The following is a 22,449-nucleotide window of genomic DNA, read 5'->3' as shown; positions in this document are numbered from 1 at the left end:
ACTTTCAATGTCATGTTTTTTCTGATCTACAGTGCATCACAAAAGTGAGTACACCCCTCACATTTCTGCAGATATTTAAGTATATATTTTCATGGGACAACACTGACAAAATGACACTTTGACACAATGGAAAGTAGTCTGTGTGCAGCTTATATAACAGTGTAAATTTATTCTTCCCTCAAAATAACTCAATATACAGCCATTAATGTCTAAACCACCGGCAACGAAAGTGAGTACACCCCTTAGAGAAAGTTCCTGAAGTGTCAGTATTTTGTGTGGCCACCATTATTTTCCAGAACTGCCTTAACTCTCCTGGGCATGGAGTTTACCAGAGCTTCACAGGTTGCCACTGGAATGCTTTTCCACTCCTCCATGACGGCATCACGGAGCTGGCGGATATTCAAGACTTTGCGCTCCTCCACCTTCCGCTTGAGGATGCCCCAAAGATGTTCTATTGGATTTAGGTCTGGAGACATGCTTGGCCAGTCCATCACCTTTACCCTCAGCCTCTTCAATAAAGCAGTGGTTGTCTTAGAGGTGTGTTTGGGGTCATTATCATGCTGGAACACTGCCCTGCGACCCAGTTTCCGGAGGGAGGGGATCATGCTCTGCTTCAGTATTTCACAGTACATATTGGAGTTCATGTGTCCCTCAATGAAATGTAACTCCCCAACATCTGCTGCACTCATGCAGCCCCAGACCATGGCATTCCCACCACCATGCTTGACTGTAGGCATGGCACACTTATCTTTGTACTCCTCACCTAATTGCCACCCCACATGCTTGAGACCATCTGAACCAAACAAATGAATCTTGGTCTCATCAGACCATAGGACATGATTCCAGTAATCCATGTCCTTTGTTGACACGTCTTCAGCAAACTCTTTGCGGGCTTTCTTGTGTACAGACTTCAGAAGAGGCTTCCTTCTGGGGTGACAGCCATGCAGACCAATTTGATGTATTGTGCGGCGTATGGTCTGAGCACTGACAGGCTGACCCCCCCACCTCTTCAATCTCTGCAGCAATGCTGACAGCACTTCTGCACCTATCCTTCAAAGACAGCATTTGGATGTGACGCTGAGCACGTGCACTCAGATTCTTTGGACGACCAACACAAGGTCTGTTCTGAGTGGACCCTGCTCTTTTAAAACGCTGGATGATCTTGGCCACTGTGCTGCAGCTCAGTTTCAGGGTGTTGGCCATCTTCATGTAGCACAACAATTCGTCTTTTAAGATCCTCAGAGAGTTCTTTGCCATGAGATGCCATGTTGGAACTTTTAGTGACCAGTATGAGAAAGTGTGAGAGCTGTACTACAAAACTGAACACACCTGCTCCCTATGCACACCTTAGACCTAGTAACACTAACGAGTCACATGACATTTTGGAGGGAAAATGACAAGCAGTGCTCAATTTGGACATTTAGGGGTGTAGTCTCTTAGGGGTGTACTCACTTTCGTTGCCGGTGGTTTAGACATTATGGCAGTATATTGAGTTATTTTGAGGGATTTTATATAAGCTGCACACAAACTACTTTCCATTGTGTCAAAGTGTCATTTTGTCAGTGTTGTCCCGTGAAAAGATATACTTAAATATCGGCAGAAATGTGAGGGGTGTACTCACTTTTGTGATACACTGTATATTAGCCACAGACAGTTATATTTATATTTATAGCATATTTAAAGCTACGTTTTAACGTAGTATGAATTCTATATATGGTTCTTGTGTATCATTATTTATATCTTTTTAATAATTCACCTATTTATATATTTATTTACCAGTTTCATATTTATTTACCCTGTTTAAATGTGGAAATCCTACTGCATGCAAATGTAAAAGAAAAAAGCGTAATTTTTTTAACCCCGTTTTTAGAAAAAGTTTATGAAATTGTGTATTTATATGTTAAATATCAACTTCTGGGAGAACTCCTTTAGTGACCCGAAATAAAAGCTTTTTGGAGAATGTTTTAAAAGCATTTAAAGTTTGAATGATTTGAATTTTGCCTTGCTTTCCTTTTATTCACTATTTTGTTTATTTCTACATTTCCATCAGCACTTAAAGATCTTTACTGTGAACCAGCATGTGGGGAAACCCATTAATATCAAGTTTCACCTCACTCCAAACCCATCTACACTCTTAAACATATAGCTGCTACACAAGTTCTTTCAGAATGCCATAGAAGAACCACTTCTGGTTTCATAAAGAACCATGTTTTTAATAAAGATGTGCAAAGAACCTTTACCTCCAGTAAGCACATACAACTTGCCTAGTCCCTATAAAGAAGTACTGTTGAGCAGTAGAGCTGTGTTCGCTGGAGTGATGGCATTCAAGCCAATACCTTGCAATGACTTGGGGAGATGGGGATGAGTTGGGGATGAGTTGGGGATGAGTTGGGGTGGTGTTCATCCCACATCCTGGCCTAACTAACGCTAATCACTGAAGGCAATCAAATTATTGCAGCAATGCTCCAAAATGGGTCTGCTGTTCCTGGACAGTGGAGACATTTACTCCAACAAAAGCAGGACAAACTCTTTTTAATACACTTGATTTTAGAAGAAACAAGGAATGAGCAGGTGTCCCAATACTTTTGTCCATATACTGTAGGTCTTTATTGAAACAAAATAGGCTCTTCTAAGGCATTGCTCAAAAAAACCTGTGTAGCAGCTTTATTTTTAAGAGTGCACCATTAAGAGAAAATTCCCAAAATACCCAATATCCCCCCCTTAGCAGAATATACAGTCCAGAAAAAATCAGGGAAGCTAAACCACTGTACTTAGTTGAGTTTATTACAAAACAGAGAAAGGCAAACATGAGCGTGTGTGAAAAGCAGCAAGAATATCCTAAAACAAAACCAAACAGAAAAGAAACAACAGCGAACAGTTTCAAAGAATGTTTCACCCAAATACAAGTTACTAATGATGGAAAGCTAGTGGGTGCAGTTAGCATTATGCTAACAAATTATACTAATTCATCCATTTGCTGTTAGCCAGCCACGTCATGTTAGCCTCCATTAGTAAGTTCGGGTGAAACATTCCTTTAAAGCTCAGAGGGAAACATGCAGCCTGTGGAAAGCCACCATGCAAAGCTAGCTGAGGTCATGCTCGCCATCATCTGACCTCGTCCACGGCATCACAAGACGACGGCTGGAAATAAAAATAAAACCCAGTTTGATCAGGACGCTTAAGCTCCTCACTTTGAAAAACGACAAACTAAAGAGAAATCAAACGATCCAGTTTGTGAAATTTGACTTCAGAGATCATACTTCAAAAACGAATGAACCTCCGAACATAAAGAATTATTCATATCTGGCAGAAAAAAAACACAAAACAGTTCGGAAAAGAAAAGAGAAAAAAATCCAAACATATCGGCTACAGTCTTTTACTGAATGTGAAATGGTACATACCAGGAGTGAAACTGAAAACGGAAACTGGCCGACTGTACATTTTTTCTTAGTAGTTTACATTGTGCAACTTCACACACTGTCTGTAGGCCTACACGTGTTCTACTGTAAAGTATATGATGCTTGTAAATAATAGTGTTTATGTTTTCTTTACAGCAACAAAGTACAAACCCATGCAAAAAAGACTTTACATACTCCAAGCGCTAAACGTCTCTGCTTGATTGCGATGGTGAAACATGGTGGTGGACCAGAGGAATGCTCTGGGACGCTGAAAGGGCAGCTAGTAGCTTATGACTTTTGTTTAGCAGTTTTCCAGTGCAATTACTTGGAGAAACGTTAAACATTATGATGGAAACGTGTTAGACCTTCTACAAAATTCACTCGGACACCACTCCACTCAGACCACGTATGGTTTCATCAGTCCCTTCTCACGTAAATACTGACCTTAAACTTGACATACATCATTTATTATTGATCTTTTTCTTTTTTATGTATGGTGGTTTCCATGGTGATTATGACGGAAGAGGATGTGCAGTTGGCCCTTTAAAGCAGAAACCAGGCCAGTCTCATGTTATGATAATGTAACATGTAAGGCCTTGTAGTATTTTTGTTTTTGCCCCCAACTTCAGATTATTACTATTGCAAAACCACTTTCGGAGTTTTTCAGTTATGAAGCATTATCAAAATTCCCCAAAACTTGGGCCATCATATCAAAAAGTGATTTTTTTCTCATTGCCAACATAAACTGTCCAAAACCGCAGCAAAACTGAGCCAAAAACAAACAAAAACAGAAAATCCACAAAACCGGCACCGATTCATTTTGACAGTGTAATATAAAAATAGTTTCTTTTTCTCAGGTGCCTGAAAATTATGCAAACACAGGCATGCAAGAGACATAATCTCATTGTCTTGGTATTCAAGGAGACAAGGACAAGTAAAGCCAAATCATCCAGCATTGACCTATGGTTTCTTTTTTTTTCCTTTCATTTTTTTTCAATTCTTTGTTTTTTGTTTTTTTTAATAGTTTTTTTTTTTGCAGTGTTTTCAACACGGCCATTTACAGTAACATACAAAAAGTGCATGAGGTTTCCTGTGTGCTGCTGAATAAACCAACCAACCAACCAACCAAAAAACGAGTTTCTGAAATGAAACCGATGCATATCCTCACTGTGCGAGAAACCCCAGACATGTAGTACGCTTGTGCTTTTTTATTTTCATGTGTCTGTGTTTGTGTGTGTGTGCATGAACGGTGATTTGGCGTGTATGGCTTTGAGCCTTCAATTCATTATTCAACAAGCTGTTTGACAACTTGAGGGTCCATAATGTGCTATACAATACATGGCCATTCAACTGAATGCTGCAGTGAGCAAATCTCTCTCTCTCTCTCTCTCTTTCTCGTTTCTCTTAACCCTTCACTGTGTGCACTTGATGTCTTGTTAATAATATCCTTTTACTTGTCTATCTATACCCCGGTCAGTGTGTGAATGTGTGTGTGTAAATGTGAGCAGTTTCTCGTTCCTACAGTGAGTCGCTGGTTTCCAGGCCTAGCCTTGTCATGTCAGAGTGGGATAGATTGTCCTCTTCTTCTTCATCATCGTCGTCGTCATCCTCGCTGTGCCCGCCCATCATCACCTGCTGCATGGCCAGCGTCGCGCCGTCTGACGTCAGCGTCTGCAGCCCGTCTTCTCCTGTTACCATGCCGACCGCTACCATGGTACCTGAGCACAGCAACAACACACAACAGCGAGTTAAATTGTGAAGACCATCAGTGTGAACCCTGCTAGGCCCCCCTGAGGTCAATATCTTCATATATTTACGTTTCTGATTTTTGAGCTGGTAGCTGATTGAAACTAGAGGAGAATCATTGTTGAAAGAAAAAACAATGATGTTTTTTTTTTTTACTATTTAAAAATGTTATTGCCATAGGTGTATAGTATGTATACCGATCAGCCATGACTTTAGCACCACCTGCCTAATACTGAGTAGGTCCCCCTTATGCCACCACAAGAGTTCTGACCATTCAAGACATGAACTTCACAAGACCTGTGGTATCTGGCACCTAGACGTTAGAAGTACTGTAAGGTGTGAGGTGGGATCTCCATGGATTACATTAGTGAGTGTTAGATGCTCATGACCCTGTCACTGGTTGTCCTTTCTTGGAGCACTTTTGGTAGGTCCTGACCACTACATACCAAAATAAAATGTCCTGTCTGATGTTTTGGATTTGTTCTGACCCATTTGTCAAGGCATCACAATTTGGTTCTTGTCAAATTGGCTCAGATGCTGGTCCATTTTTCCTGCTTTAACAAATCACTTGCTGCCTAATATATATCACCTCTTGACAGATGCCACTGTAGATGAATATAATCAATGGTTTTCACTTCACCGGTCAGTGAGGCTAATGTTATGGCTGACTGGTGTAGACATACATTCTTTACATTTTTACCAGAACTTGGTCAACAAAACAAATAAGACAGAAATATATTTTTTAATGTAACAATGGGAAAACATCAGCAGTACTCCAAGACTATCAAAAGTTGTGTGCATATGTTTGGGCACCCTTGGTCACATTTTCCCCCCATTTTACCCTTTGAGAAGTAGACAGCCTCTGAAGCTAATCAGACAACACAGTAACACATTTTCTTTTGACAAGGTTTAAAACCTCCTATATAGTCATCTGAACCTGCTTGTATGCTGGTAAGACAGGTTAATCCAAACCCCCATATAACTGCCAAGAAACTGCATGAATGTTCAGTCAGAAGAATGGTGCACAAACATAATCTTCATGGAAAAGTCATAAGAAAGAAACTGTGACCAACTGTGACCTTATCACAAAACCCAGTGTTTTAAGTATCTAGAGAAGGTAGAAGATAGATAAGTTTAGGAAATAAGTGCTGTGGACTGATACAGTCAAATTGAAATTCCAAATTCCACTTCATGAAAAGAATACCTTGCCAACTGTGAAGCATGGCAATATTGTACGGGTGGAGGGAAAATAGAAGGACCAGCAAATCCTGGATGTAAACGTCAAATAATCTTTTAAAAGAAATAAACCTATGTAACCTAATTATATCCCAAGAACTAAAGGCCTTCTGCAAAAAAGACATGGACAATTCCATCTTCAGGAACTTAAAGACTTTCTGCTGATACAGAAAAAGGTTTGCAAGCTGTGATTCCTGCCCATGTAAGCTTCTCACAGAAGCCACACAGTTTTTTTTATGAGTAACTGTGCATTAAGATGTCTGATTATCTACAGAGGCTGCATTTACTACTTCTCAAAAAAATTAATGAATGAATTATAAAAAATCTGTCCATAATCTGTCTATTTTTCAAAACCATATCTAAAACCTAACAAATCAAACTAACACTTGGTAAAACCACAGCTATAAATACATCACCGTGCTGATATGCAAAAGGCATACCATCCTCCATGGCAACCTGTTGCTGGGAGACTGTGGAAGCGAGGGAGTCGGGCCAGAAGCGCTGGAGTGGGCGTGTCTGTGGTGTCTTCTTTTTGCTCTTGGGTGTGTCTGATGAGCTGGCGTCCAACATGGGCTGTAGGATCCGCCTCCGTGCATTAATGAACCTGAGGAGGTATGGGCAAAGACAAGCTTAAACAATTTCAGACTATTTCTTTGTAGACTGATAAATGAACACTGCTGTCTGTCCTGTATTGTTCCTCTTCCCCAAAGCAGTCTTGTATTTGAACTAAAATTGTAAAACAATCTCTTAAAAAGCCTGTTTTCCATGACATGTGCCCAGACCAACATTTGTAGGGACTTTAATAACAGAAACTTTATAATTCATTTATAATAACCAGCATAAATAGGCATGAATAAGCGCTTTGTTAAATAGACTGTTAGCTTTGTCTTTTTGTCTGCTTTGGCAGTGCTTACTCACCAATTGTTGACTTGTAGCAAGGTGAGGTTAGTCTGCAGGGCAATCTGCTTCTTCTCATCTTCTGTGGGATATGGGTGCTAAGAGATAAAAACATTCATACATTGACTAAGTATGAGTTTGTGAACAAATTATTTGACTTAATTATTCTACAAAACTCAAGCAACACTTAACTTAGCACAGATTTTGATCATCCAAAGTTCAGAAATGGTGCTGCATATAACAATTACAAAACAGTATCATATTTAAGATTTCCTCAAGGTCCATTTGTAATATGTGGTTAATGTTACTTAAACAGCAATATAACCATTTACTAATGTTTTTTCCTGTTAAAATGTTACTAAATATGAAAATAATTTAAATTAATTAAATTAAATGTTTGTCACTGAGCCTTTAACCCTGGTTTTTACACTTTAAACTAAACTATTTAAAAAGTAAGAAAATGACTTCAGTTTTTCCATGATATGGATTCAGCCTTCCAGTCAGTTCAAGAATTCGCTTCAGTGTGACATGCCACTATATAGCAGGGCACATCTTCTCATTACTGATGACCTTTCATTAGCTCCTCCAGTTGCCTAGTCAGATGAGGAGCTGACGAGAGTGTGTCTGTGTGTGTCTGTTTGTGTGTCTTCACTTGTGAATGTATGCTTCTGGCCATCATGTGTCTGTCAGCCCCTTCTCTATTCCATCTTAATACTTTCTTTTTCCACCTAGCCTAGCCAGCCTTTCTCACACCACAAAACAAGCATGTGACACAAAATACATACTTCAGACTTCAAAGTAAAAATTGTGTGTTAATGCTTTGCTATAAATTCATACTATTAATTCATAATTCACAAAGTGGATTTACACTTTACACCAAAGGCACTTAACTGCCAGAACACCAAATCATACTGCAATCTGATATATGGCCATATATCCACATATATCATATAAATGAGCATATATATAAAAAAGCTTCCTGGACAAATCAGTCACCTTGTGAGATTAGTCATTAGTCATTGAACGGGACCATCACTGCACTGTACCACCTCTTCTCAATCTATGAATCTATGATCATCCTTGTGCCATCTGCAGGAGCCTGAAGTTACTACCATAAGGTGACTAACTTTCTTTCTGGTGGAACTTACTTATATGAGATAAAGTAAAGATCAGTTGTGGTATATATATTTAATATATATGACATGATATATAGCTATTGTCACTGTCCCACATTTCACACTTGACATTATTTAAATCTGGCAGTTGTTCTTTACATTTTAAAACACAGAAATGCTCAACAAATCTAAATCAAATCTAAAATAAAAAAATTTAATGAATAAAATTGTTTTATACAGATTGTTAAGTATGTGTGTTTGTCCACATTTGAAAATGTTTTAATTCATTTGATCTAAGGCAATGCCATATATATGAAATCGCTGTATTGTCATTTATCAGATTCACATATGTAAAACATCATAAAATATTAAGACATAACTGATTGTAACTTAAAGTGCTCACACAATATTAAGGCTTCAGTCATAACCAAATGGTGTAGAAATAAAAGGAAGTAAGTTTTATTATGACTCAATTATTTAAACGGATTATCATTTAATTATTTACATTAATTATTATTTAATTATTTAAATTATTAAAACAATTATTTTCTGTAGCAAATAAGCCAGTGAAACGAGTAATATGTCCTCACCCCAATATGCTGGAAAAGCCACGAGCGCATTACACTAGTGGCGTGTTTTGGGAGAATGCCTCGTTTGCTCTTAGACGAACCTTCGTCCTGACTCAGGAAACTGAGATCCTGGTTCAGCTGCAGCTGGAGCTGTAAAACACACACACACACACACATACACACACCCATACACACACCCATACACACACACACTGTAATGATATATGTGTTGTGTTTATATATGTGTACAAGAGTTTTTGAAGGTAATGTGTCAGTGTAAGGACATATATGTATATGAGAGTCTGAAATTACAATTACATTTCTATGTCAATAATCTTTACATGCAGTTCAAAAAACTGAGGCCTCATTAAGATCAATGAGGGATGTGTGTGAGAATGAGTCACCTGTGAATTCTGGATGTGTATCGTGCCAGGGGAGAGCGCCTGGGTGACCACCTGGCCTTCTGGAGTAACAACGGTAACTGGCTGATAGACAGTACCACCTGAGTAAACACACCACACACAATCAAACATGAAAAAAGCAGAACTACAATACAGCTCTTTAATTTACCATATTAGTTTGTAATGCTAAAAAGACAGGTTATGTTACAGTGTGTACAGAAGCGATGTGTTTGAAGACAGAAGGAAGAGCGAGAGTTGGCCAAATTTGATATTTTACTGATTTTGGTAAAAAAAAAAAAATAAATAAAAAAAAAGTAAGTAAGTAAAAGTAAGTTTTCATTTTCTTGTTATGCCTTAATCGACTCATTAGGACTATTTAGCTGAGTCTGACCCAGCTATGCTTTGAGCCACCACTAAAGGACACATTTTTCTGGACAAGCTGAGAGATCAGTCACAGAAAGTGAAAGAAGCATGGGGATTGACATGGTACAGTAATATTATTGGATTTTGCACACATATGACTCGGGTTACGCAGCGTTACACAGTTCTCACAAGCGCTGTCCTTCCTGCTTCTCCAGCGATACATATTGTAGTAGCCAACCCTGAAGTAGCAACAATAGCAAAGCTGTTCTCACTATTACAGGTCAGTGACGCATCACATCACAGATTTTGAAGCTGTATTTTTGAGGTAAAAATGCTAAACTGTGTTGCATTAAGAGGATCTGTAGAAGTAAATGCAAGATCTGTAAGACTTTCAGACTGAACGCCTCATATGCTGACTGGAAAGGCAAAGCTAACCTCCATGACAGCAAATCCTAACTTTTCAGTCATAAACGCAACCACAGCAGCAGGTGGAACACTATTTTAATGCACTCTTGATAACAGAAGCAATTCACACATTTGTTTCACCAGATAACACTTTATGCTATTACTAATGTTATTAATGCCCTATATAGCAATAAAGAGAGGATGGGCAGAGGGAGACCAACAGACAGGAAAAAGCTGCTGTAGTAGTCAGCACAAACACTTACCTGACACCACCTGTGTAGGGTTGACCGTTGTCACGGTAACGTTGCCCTGTTGCAAGGCGGATGCTGGTACTACAATACCCTGAGGACTTACAGTCCCAGAGAAGGAGCTAGGGGTCTGTGAAAAATGCATAGTATTATACACACATGCACACAAAGCAAAGTTAAGTACTTCAATAAATACATTTACAATTAATCTTGTGCATACACTAGGTGTAATTATGCATCTCTATGTATAGCCTTAAACAAACTGCAAATACCAGGCAAATCAAGCCACTTACCATAAACAGCCTGAACACTTAACTTAAACAACTTAAACAAGTAAATAACATGAACTCTCACATAACATGAACTTTACATTCTTTTACAATTTGTCATTATTTTCCCTTTTTATCTCAATTTGGTACTGCCAATTAGCCCTCAGAACTCCCCCTAGCATTAGTAATGCTCCCAAAACTAAGAGGTACTAAATGTCTATTCTGATACATGCAACCTAGCCAGTACCTCTTTTCGGACTGTTCCGATGTAGCATTTCCAGACAGCTGACACATTCAGAGAAAAGCACAATTGTGCTCTCTCAGACTCCACTGATGGCAAAACTGCATGGCTGGGATTCGAACTTGCAACCCCCAGGCCCCAAAGTGGGAGCGCATTAGACCGCTGAGGCACTCTGAGCCACTTTATAGTATAACATTCTTGAGCACTCATGTAACATTACTCCAGCATCACCAAAACATTTTGCTTAGTTCATCATCATACACTATATGTCAAAATGTTTGTGGACACCCCTTCTAATGAATAGATTCAGATACTAAATTGCTATGGAGCTGTCACAGATGTGAAAATGCACACACACAGCTTGTCTAGGCCCTGTACAAAAGTATTGCTTGCAGAATAGGAGAAGATAAACATGAACCTATTTGCACTATGCCTAAGGTCAGTCATGGGCTAAAGGGGTATAATGCATTAAGCTGTGGAGCTGTGGAGCAGTGGACCTGTGTTCTCTGATATGGTGCTCCATCCAGTACTTGTGGGATGAGTTGGGGAGTTAGGGATATGGTAGTGGTGATTAGCCAATATCCTGTCCAAATATTTTTGTCCATAAAGTGTATGCTAGTTTAAAACATCAGTCCAATCTAAACATCTGCTTGAAAGCAACTTTTAAATTGACCTACCTTAATTTACCTGCCTCTACTGATATAACTCTGACATCACCACACATCCATTCAAAACATCCATGATAAATAAATGATTGGTTCTACTGTTGCCAAGCAACAGTCAGATTTGTAAGACATTATTTTAAAATATAAGCTAAAACCTAAATATAGTCCGATATTGTAGTACCACAATATAGACAAAATATAGAAAAAGTATACCTGTGTGGGTGAGTAGGGACTGCCTGGATCAGTGCTGCTGAGCAGTGTCTCGCTGTTCATCTTGGTCTTCAGGCAGGCAATGTAGCGACTGCAGAAGTCCTTACAAAGGTCATTCACCTTCTCCAGCTCCAGCAGGTGAATCCGCAACACCTGGATTGCCTTCACCATCTGTAGCAAGCCATTGAATGTATGTGTATAAGTAAGAAACTGTCTTGGATTCTTCAGTATGTGGTAACTGATAAGTGTGGACAAACAGAAGTCTTAGATCAGCTTTTAGACTGTTCATGAACAGAAGTTAAATAAAGAACCGGAAAAGAAGTTGACTGACGGAAGCACGGGGGTACAATTATTTCTGTTGGTGGCAGCATAATTGCTGTACAATGACAATGCATTTATTTGGTGAAATAAGACTAGTCCTGACCATCGCACTTCAAGCTTAGATCAAATGTTTACAGTGTAACAAAACCATGAACCTTGGTCCAGACTTTTAGGTGTAAAAACACCCTATGTGTTTTGTGAAGGAAAAAGACAGGGTTCTCACCAAATTGTCAAGTTCTGGGTCCTCACTGAAGAAGGCCTTGCTTTCTTTCTCCTGACCCCGGACAAAATTCTGAATGTCCACGTCGAAGCTGGCTGACGTCACACACTCCGAGCTTTGTGTGGACTGCTCACACTTCTCAAAAAGCAGCGCCAACAGTGGGAACAGGGGATGTCTGTCGCATATACGAACACACACTTTTCAGACTAAATACAGTAGGATTCATAGTATTTGGAAATTTTCCAGGCCTTCCAGACCACTTTCCTTTGGCTAGCAGACCCTTTATCCCCTTAATATGTCAGGAATTAATGAGGGAACAGTCCATACCTGACCACGAAACTACTTATCAATTGTCCAATTACTTTTGAACCTGAAAATGGAGGGACTTTTTAAAAAAACGGCTGTAATTCCGAAACAACATTTTTGTTGAACCCTATAAATGAAGACTGAAAGTCTACAGGTCATTAACATCTTGATTCATCAGATTTTTTTTCAAAACTGAGTAAGCTGCAATGAGCAATGAGAATGATGTTGTAATAAAGCAGAATGTCCCATATTTAAAAACTAGTAAAACAAATAACTTTCATATCATTTAATTGCTTAATGTCCTCCAGTTAACTACTTACAATGCAGTTACTATACACTATACAGTTATCTGGAAATGGTCTAAGTATTTTTAATTATAAATTCAGTGAGGTCATATAATGATAATATTGTCTTCTTGCCCAACCCTAATGACAAACCTTTTAAAGTTAGTATATTGGTACATAAGAACCCATGTTTTTCAGTGACGGAGGAAAAAAAAAGACGGGACGATAGAGAGACAGACAAAGAGAGAACACTACCTGTAGATGGCGGCTTTATGGGCCTCCATGGGCGTCTGTGGCTCGGCTGGTGCTGGGTCACTCTCTTCCTCTTCCTTCTCCTCTTCCTCCTCCAACTGCTCCTTCATCTCCCCTACTGCATGCTCCTCCTCTTGCATCTATCCAGAGAGAGAGAGAGAGAGATGGGGGGAGGGGGGAAAGAACGGAAAAAAGAAGATAAGGGCCAAATCTAAAAGTAGTTCTGTGTTGGATGATGACGGTAAGGATGCTAGCAGGCTAGCCTGCAGTCGTGTGTGTATGAGGTGAAGAACACACAGCATCCCTTTCATCCCCAAACTGGACAAGCGAGAGGGCAGAGAGGCGGGGTGGTTACATTCAAGGAGGAGAGCCTAGGGGAAGACATGAGGTTTTAAACTGCATGTGCGTAAAGGGCACAGAGACAGGAGACACATATCACACTTGCTGATCTGAAATGTCTTATTTATTTTTTAGCTCTAATAAGGCTTCATTATTATTATTATTATTATTATTATTATTATTACTACTATACACACCCTTTTTTGGCAATTTTTCTTGTCATTCACTTTTGTACACTAGCTGTATTTTAATTCAAAACTAATGTTTAAATCATAATTATCATCATTATTTCTTCATTGTTACTGTAATTATACAAAATGTGTGCCATTTCCACTTTGTCAAACAGATATGTTAATTCTCCTAAAAACATTTGCCCACCTCAGGCAAAAATCCTCACTGATATTATCATTTTTTTCCAGACATGAAAGCCATAAAAAATGTGACGGGGTGGTAAATTTCATCCTTACATGGTCGCAGTTATTCATGTAGTTCCTGACCTAGCACACATACTAACTAGCTTTTAAGTAGAAATTATGTAATATAGATAACTTTCAGGTATACTTTCAGGTATACTTTCAAGTATGTGAGTATATGTGAGCCCTATTGTTTGTTCCTGGCTGTGACAAACGCTCAAACGAAGCTGCTTCCTCTTGTAATGTAATGTAATATCGGGGTGGTGAGTCAAACTTAGGTATGCACACAAATAAAATAAAATATTTACAAGAAATAGGGTTTTTATTTTTAACATTTGGTAATATTTTGGATGCAAATGTCACATGATCAATGCGGACATGTGAAACGACCACATACTGATGGGAAATGATCAAAATTAGTATGTTACTCTTTAAGAAATAGTACTTAGAATGATATATCATCTAAAAAAACTTGAACCACACTGTTCCGTTTTGTGGAACAACTTAATTTTATATGGTTTTAATCATGGTTAACAGCTGTCTTTAAAATGCCAGATAAGGAGGGCTAAAACTGTCTTCGGCCTAGTTCTCACTTTAGCAACACTGTAAACACAGAAGCCGCATTTTAATACGAGCTTCAAGTGGTGCTGGTGTGTTAAAACCCTGGCTGCACACTGAAATACACCAAGAAACCAACCACACACTCTACGAGGCAGCTGGCAAAACATTTTTGACACCAACAAGAGGTTTGCAAGCAACTACTAAATTTGAACATGTATAGCTGTAGCTGGAAGCTGGAAGTACAAAGGTCCTTCTGTTGTCTGTGCATAAATCATCATATAATCACCATTCATATTTCAAAAGCTTCTTTATATTGTTCAGTTACACAAGGGCAGAGCAGAGTGTGACCTTTTACAATGGAGGTGATATAAAGCTCAGCCATTCACAGCTAGGCTGTTCAACTCAGATAAACCTGGACTGCTTCCACTTTGTCTGGCAGATGTGAGGGTTAGAGCACTTTTACAGTGTGGTTCTTCACATTAGCTGAAAACCCATTCCCTACTTTACATAAACAACCAAGGATTTAAATACAAGTCAATCAACCTACAGAGAGAAGTCATTAAATGTGGCATTATGCCTTACTTGACTTGTGCTTACTTAACCTACTTCTTTTTCATTTAGCGGTTGTTCCACGTAGTGAGATATAGTCCCCCCCCGACGTAATTGGTATAGTCTGTAGTGTATTAAACAGCAAAATATATGTAAACAATGTACACTCTTGCATTACAGTCGTACTGGATTGCATGTAGGGCTGATAAAAACATATTTAACCGCCTGGAGTCTAAAGGCATTTTCTTGATTTTTGTGTATCTTACTAAATTCACTTTTAAAGGCACTAGCATGTAAGACACTACCCACATATTTTATATCAAAATGTTCAGATCAATCTCAGCCATACTATAACATTCCCCCATGTGATCGAGAGCACTGTGAGAAGAGATAATCTGACCTGAGAATCAAACCTAAGAAAAATCTTCATATTTCTTGTGAAAATTCATATTCATATCTTATGAAATACGTTTACTCATGCTGATGAACTGTTTTCATGCTGAAAATGGGTTTACTAGAGTCCTGGCTTCACAAAAGCAGTGGAATGTATGAACAAAATAGTTTATTAAGGGCAAGAGGCAGCAGACGATTAATAAACTGTCCATTGGTCAGTTTCACACAAAACCATAGACAGACGCATGAATCCACCAATTACAGATGAGAGGCAGATGACGGACACTTAAATGCACCAGTTAAACACAGCAAAACACAGACACAAATATCTCGACTCATCTTCACAGCCTCGTAACTCTAGATGTCACATTCGATCTTGCAATCCAATCAAAATGAGGGCTTTAAAGATTCAGGAAATGTTCTAACCATTTTTCTGCACTGTATTGTTGCAATGATATTAATAGGAATATTAAAAAACATCAAATTTGGGGTGCACCTCGATTTCGTAGACTCCAGAGGGTCAAATATTTAAAGCTTAAGCCCAACCTTTCCAAAAACACTCAGGTCTTCTAGCTCCTGTGTATCATTTACACTGGCCGTAGTCAGATGCCAATCAGCTCGCGGTAAGCTTAACATGGCATGCTGGAAATTTGGTTGTGCATTACGTTCATCTATATCTGCACATAGGCAGATCTGCTGAAGTCACTAGCCAGAAATCTTTTTCTGAGTACATGACTGCCCACCTGTCCAGCCTGACACTTAAAGGGGAGTTAGACCATCGAGTTCTTCTGTTACCCTACACAGACCAGCTAATGCTACCTGCCATGGACTAGCTGCCCACCGTCCATTACTAACTGAATTAAAGTTTAACTATTATTAATTAACTATTAATCTTCTAATTGCTGCATTATTATCATCATTACTATTAGATAGACACTTTCTTGATGCAGAAGGAAATTTATTTACATAATTTTATTCTTTATTGCCATTTAAACCATTATCATTACTTTCATTCACGTCTTACCATCCGTACTATGACTATATCAGTATATCAGTGTGTATGTGTGTGGACTGTGTTTTTCTTTGGGCACCTGCACAGCTCAAAAGTGACGTGTTTATTTCAATTTGTGATTCTCAATGTTAAGAAGGAGCATGAAAGAATTATTGCAACAAGCAAGAAAACACAAAGTGCAATTACCCACCATCTCTCCCTCCATCTCCCTTTCTCATGCAAGCGCAGGCCCATGTGATTGGGTTCATGTGACAGTGAGCAACAATGGCATTGACTGAAAGGAACATTTTTTTTTAACACTCATTTGCGTGCAGCTTTAAAAAGTCCTATCTCAACAGTCTACATCTTTGACCACAGTCGTCATAGGCCTTGTAATCCTCATGACCGACAGTGTGATAATGTTTTCAAGCAGAGCCGGCGCCAGATACAGGCGGAATATGCAGTGACCTAGGAACTCCCCATTGGTAGAGGTCTCCACATCATTCCTTCAAATTAATAAAAATAAAAAAATAAATCAATAAAAATTCATTTTCACTTGTTTTTTTTATTTGTTCCTATTTTATTATTATGTTATGAAATCTGATTAGTCCACTTATAGCAAAGTCCCACCCCTTGTCCCTGCCCCATCCAGTCAGAATGAAGAAATTACAGGAACGTTGCCGCCTGAAGGGCATGAACATTAATAAGGAGCTGCAAGATAATTTAAGCTCACTTAAATAAAAAGAGCTGTCAGCAATTCAGGTACACTAATGCATTAGTCATATTAAGTCTTTCAGTGTGATTTCATCTCTCTGCAGTGACAACAAAGACTTTATAAAATATGATTTTTTGCAAAGATGCTGCTTAATTTTGGCTTTTTTCTGAAGATGTCATCAGGTGAGCCAGTACTACCAGCAGAGTTGAGTTAGACCTTTACTTCTAGTTGCCACAGACCTTCCTCCAGCCATTTAAAGCAACATTATGTAGCAATCGCGCCTTAAAAAAAACAGCTTTAGAGTCATATCGAAGATATGCTGACTTGTAATAGGGAGAATCAGAGAATAGCATCTCGGTCAGACCTCCTGCGAGAACTGTGTAACGCTGTGTAACCAGAGTCCTACTGGTTTAAAAATCCTGTAATATTATTCTACCACCACAGTCCACATGATTCTTTCACTTTCACATCTCAGCTTGTCGACAAAGATGTCCATTTGGAGGAGCTTATATCAGTGAATTACACGCCACATTTGTTAGGGATGCCCAGGAGCAAAACATATTCATTCTTGAACAAATTAAAGAAAAAAAGTTAAATATTTAATTAATTGTTTTTACATGAATTAAGTGTTACATCAACACAAATACTATGCGGAAGTTTACTTCCTTTGTGTGGATGTTACTCATTTAATTTGCCCGGAACAGATGTACATATGAATAAAGCCTTCTGTAGTCTAGAGCTGTCCAGTTTGCAAAGGGTTAGTAAGTGTGTAATAGAGCATAATAAAAACATAATAAATACATTACATAAATAAACAAACAAACAATCCAGAAGCGCTCTGCTATAATTAGTATTTTAAGTATTAGCATTATTATGACACTTTACATATGTGTATTATGGATAATGGATGTGTAAACATGTCTGGTCTCATACTAATACTTTTTCATATTACTGAAGCAAACAAGTTGTCCTCCAAAGGATTTATATTCTACATAGTTTTTATTTGCATTCTGAAATGTGCAATATGTAAATAATACAGACCTTTTAATCATTCCTCACATATAGACCCTCTTTTTTTCCCACAACTTCTTTGGAAGGCAAATGCTTTCTTCAGTAACTTAGTAAAGACGGGATGGGGCTTAAATACAGGTGCCATCAGGTAAGTGATGTCATTACTTCAAGCCAAGATGTAGTTTGAAGAAAAATCCAAAAGAAATCCATTTAAATCCAAAGACATTCATGCAGTTTAGTCCAGCATTTTACTGCTTTAACACCTGCCCACCAACTTCCATTATAAGCCTGTTTATAAGGCATATTTACAAAAGTAAGCAAAAGAAAACTAATTATATATAAAAAATATATGATATGTCTTATCAATCGAACCTTTTAGCACATTAACACCAGGTTGGACACAAACTTATAATATACATGATCAACTTTGCTCCAGGCCTAAGGTATGAAAGTAGCCTTTTTTAAGGTTTACAAGTATTATACAATTAAGACATTTAACTAAACAAACTAATCGCGTTCATTGAAAAGCTGCTGTGGCACTGTGGGAAACACTGTAGGTAAAGGTGTGTCTGCAAGGTAAAAAATGGTTTATGCAGCAACATGAACAGTATTAGCCATTATAGATGATACTGGGGAACTGCCTCTCTAACTGACCCCGTTTCAATTTCTTCAATTTAGGGAAGCATGATGATTCTCAACTCATCTAGATTTCAGCAGATAATCTAAAAAAAACAAAAAACAAAAAAAAAAACAAACAACAAAAAAAACAAAAAACAACAGTTAGTGCACTAACATAGCTGCAATTTATTATATATATATATATATATATATATATATATATATATATTATTTATTTATTTTTAAATCATATTATTTTGTTATATTTTGTTAGAATACTAATATATTTTCATTAAATAATCAATCAGGTGTCAATCTGTACATTTCATAAATACATGTATATCAGCATAAACAGATACGTACACAAAATATACTGTATACTGGTATCAGTCTACAATTCCCAGATTGGTGGGATCCCTAGTTCTTTTGGTTAAGCTCCAGAACTTGTTTAGGTCTCCTGCTTTTAAGCTTTATCATATGATTTTGAACCAAACGAATCTCAGAGAAGAATAGAGGGAAAAGAACAGAGCTTTAGCTGATAAATACAGAATGTGCCAAGATCTCCACAGCAGTTCAATAGAGCAGTGCTTACTATGTTTGTGGACCTGATATGGTTTATTAGTACTTTAATAATTATTGCAGTAACTAAAACTTTATTTGAGTATGGACTTAAGACTACTCAGCTAATCTCTGGTCACACATCATGCTGGTCCCAGAATAGCTACAGTCAATTCCTCAACTACTGGCACCTTTCACAAAACTAAACATATGGTTGAACTGCATATTTTTATTTTATGTAGTTCTGTGTTTTCAATATCAATATTTGATAAAGGCTTCCCTTGCTGAGAACAACAGAACTGCACAGTAACGAAGGCTTAACAAGGTTGGAGAACACCTTGCGGAAGGATCCTGAACCACTCCTCCACGCAGAACATTTCTACTTTCATGATTTTGGGTCTTCCCTTCAATAAACACTGCAGGTTTTCAACTGAGGTCAAATTAAGTTTCAACCTTGTGGCAAAGGCAAACTTGCCATTGATTTTCACAAAAGCAGAAGAACAGCCCTAAAGCAACAACAATCTACCACCATATTTCACAGAGGCTTTCTGGTGATTTACTCTATATACAGTCACATACAGTTGTTTTTTTTTGCCAAAAGAATATGTGCCATTATCTCACCATTTCACATCACTGTATTTGTAGTTCCAACAACACTTTGTTGCAATGTTCAGGCCCTACCTGTTGTGGCTAACTCTCAGGAAAGACTTATTTTGAAATTCAGATTCAGCCTTTCTGAAACCCTGATCTTTTGGGTTCCTTGTTGCCACTCTTACTATCCTTCTTACAGTATTTGCAATACTATCGGCTGCTCCATGCTTTTCAAGCTTTCTTTCCATTGCACATAATGGGGACTTGAACAGACTGCTAATTTAAGTTGACGGCTCTTTGGTTTACCCCACACTGACGGATGACAAAGAATGCACCCAGAAACCCTCAGGGTTACTACTTTATTCATCCAATCCTCCTCTTGTTTTGTCCTTGTTCGGCTGCCCAAATACTGGAGGAGACAAGGAAAGTGGCTTCCAGACAAAGATGCACGAGGCCTACGAACTATACTCCCAAATCAGTGTCTTGCTTGTATTTTTATAATCGTAGGTAGTTTGTACTTGATATCAAACAGAATAAAAAACAGGGCAATGATTACAGAACTGTCAACAGGCTGGGCTTGTGCAGCAACTGTGACTGGTGTAACGGCATGCTTTCCAGTATCCGTTGTGATTGGCTGTGTTCCTCCATGATCTAGTAGATCAGCTGTCCCACTTGCCTGACTGCGTTCCTCTATGTTCTTCCGAAGTAGAAAAGCATAGGGAGGACAAAACTTTCCGGATTCAGCTTAAGTGACTCGAACACCGTATTACCACACATTCATGCCCCAGGGGAAACCAGAAGTGTGCTTATACTACCATAAAGTGTCAGGCAAGAGCAGACAACATGGTCAGGCACAACCCTTACTCACCTGTTCAGCCTCCTGGAACTCCTCCATGGCCACCGATGGGGAAGTCATCATAGTTACTGCTGCTGCTGACAACACTTGAGCATTTCTAGATCACCCAGTTTCTGCACCACAACTGGAAGGACACAGGGCTCCTTGTATTATCCACAACAATGCTTTATTTTTTAAATCATTTCAGACATTCATACACTTCAAACTTTTCACAGCATGTCTAAAGGAACAGGCCACAAGTCTATGGCTGGATGTAGGCTACGGTGCCACTGAAACGACAACATAGATGAGTGAAATAATAACCCTGGGTTAATTCTGAAGGTTGTATTCACCTTTCTAAATGTAGCACAAGGGCATGCATGGCCTGAAACATAAGATGTGTGTGTTGTGTCCAAGACTTAGAGGTCATTCAACTCCTAAAGTGAGGGGAGGTGGCCAGACAGCAACAACATTTCTTCTTCAGGAGAACTAGGACAGCTGTCCACTTTAACAGTGGCAGTGAAACTACTGAATACCTAGTAAAAACTACAAAACACTGCAAAAAAGAAAGAAAAGAAAAGAAGAAGCAAAAGAAATAGCTAGCTAGCTACCTCCTGAGGTTACTGTAAATGAAGGCTGGCACGAAATAGCAGCTTCTTATTAGCTACAATCTCCAATTTCCAGTTCCACCTTAAAAGGTGCCGTAATGACATTCTGGACGTAGTTAGCGAGCTGGCGTTTAATGCACCGTTTAAGGTGGACCGAAACAGTTAGCTAGCTAAATAATAACATTAATATTAATAATAAGGCTTCGTTTTTAAATAAACTCCAGGCTCGTATTTCGCTTTCTCTTTCCGTCAGCTCGGCTGTTAGCTATCGATATTAGCATTAGCACGGGCTGCTAACCGGTGTTGAGCTAAACTGAACGGCGGCGAGAGGAGAAAGGGGGTTTCGCGTCCGTTAGGTTTCGTATTTTCCTACCTAGCTAGGTTATCTTCTCCTAAACACCGCTACAGCCGCCATGTTACCCCTGAACGCGTTTTAACACACATCCCCTGCCTTACTTTCATCAGAAAAAACAGGAAACTCCCTTTACAGCGGAGGCGAGCGGCTGACCAGCTTCTCCCCCGTAACGCTTTTAACGTTTCCAGTAACGAAACGGTCAAATTCAAACTCGTCAAAAAAACACACACACCCGCCGTCCTTCCGCTCCAGAGATAACTATAAACATACTCGCTGAGTTTGTCGGAAAAACAACGCGTGTCGCTCGGCGCTCTGTTTCTTTAATAAAATAAAAGCCTGCCCATTGCCTATCAATCAATCTAGGGACAGCATGACTATCCCTCCCTACGAGCTGCCCGCCATTCGCGCTTGTACAAAAGATCATAAAAAAAAACCCTGGGCCCTCGCTGCCTTGTGCTCTCGTCCTTCGTCAGGCGAAACCGCCATCATATTTTCTTTTTTTCTCCTTCTAACGTCAGAGTCGAAAAAGCAGACCGCCGGGACGCTTCTCCCCTCGGGCAGCCTCTTTACTATGCGCCCGGGGCATTATAGCGCGGAGCCGAGATCGCCCTGATTGATAGGGAGTAAAAAAAGGGAGATTTTGAGTGACAGCTTACCTCAGTGCCAATCTTCATCACAATGACAAGCGGCTGCAGCAATCGGGACCCGCAGTTGTTGCATTGCGTCACCACGCAAGGCACGCAGGCCGCTTCACTCATGAATATTC

At 39.0% G+C, this 22,449-nt stretch overlaps 1 protein-coding gene across 2 annotated transcripts; it reads right to left on the bottom strand.

Moving 5' to 3' along the window:
* Window positions 1-2,766: 2,766 nt before the first annotated feature.
* On the bottom strand, window positions 2,767-22,380 carry pknox1.2 (pbx/knotted 1 homeobox 1.2). 2 transcript variants are annotated; one of them, XM_072658033.1, is made up of 11 exons: window positions 22,340-22,380; window positions 20,754-20,865; window positions 13,150-13,286; window positions 12,308-12,479; window positions 11,767-11,934; window positions 10,394-10,508; window positions 9,366-9,463; window positions 8,983-9,111; window positions 7,299-7,375; window positions 6,797-6,984; window positions 2,767-5,116 (listed from the first exon to the last, which is right to left on the bottom strand). In XM_072658033.1, the coding sequence occupies exons 2-11, from the start codon at window positions 20,802-20,804 to the stop codon at window positions 4,917-4,919; spliced, it is 1,335 nt and encodes a 444-aa protein (XP_072514134.1). In that variant the 5' UTR covers window positions 20,805-20,865; window positions 22,340-22,380; the 3' UTR covers window positions 2,767-4,916. The 2 variants fall into 2 exon arrangements, with proteins under 2 accessions (XP_072514134.1, XP_072514133.1); XM_072658032.1 differs by lacking the exon at window positions 22,340-22,380 and adding an exon at window positions 21,074-22,296.
* Window positions 22,381-22,449: the final 69 nt, after the last annotated feature.

Source organism: Salminus brasiliensis, chromosome 15, assembly GCF_030463535.1.
Source record: "Salminus brasiliensis chromosome 15, fSalBra1.hap2, whole genome shotgun sequence".
NCBI classification, from domain to species: domain Eukaryota; kingdom Metazoa; phylum Chordata; class Actinopteri; order Characiformes; family Bryconidae; genus Salminus; species Salminus brasiliensis.
Note: the sequence above shows the minus strand (reverse complement) of the source record. Positions and strands in the feature narration are given on the sequence as shown.

Coding starts and splice junctions, on each gene's coding strand:
- pknox1.2 (XM_072658033.1), bottom strand. CDS start 20,804: ATGATGACTTCCCCATCGGTGGCCATGGAGGAGTTCCAGGAGGCTGAA. Junction 10,509..11,766: donor GTCCCTACTCACCCACACAG/GTATACTTTTTC, acceptor CATTTTTCACAG/ACCCCTAGCTCCTTCTCTGG. Junction 9,112..9,365: donor TACACATCCAGAATTCACAG/GTGACTCATTCT, acceptor TGTGTTTTACAG/CTCCAGCTGCAGCTGAACCA.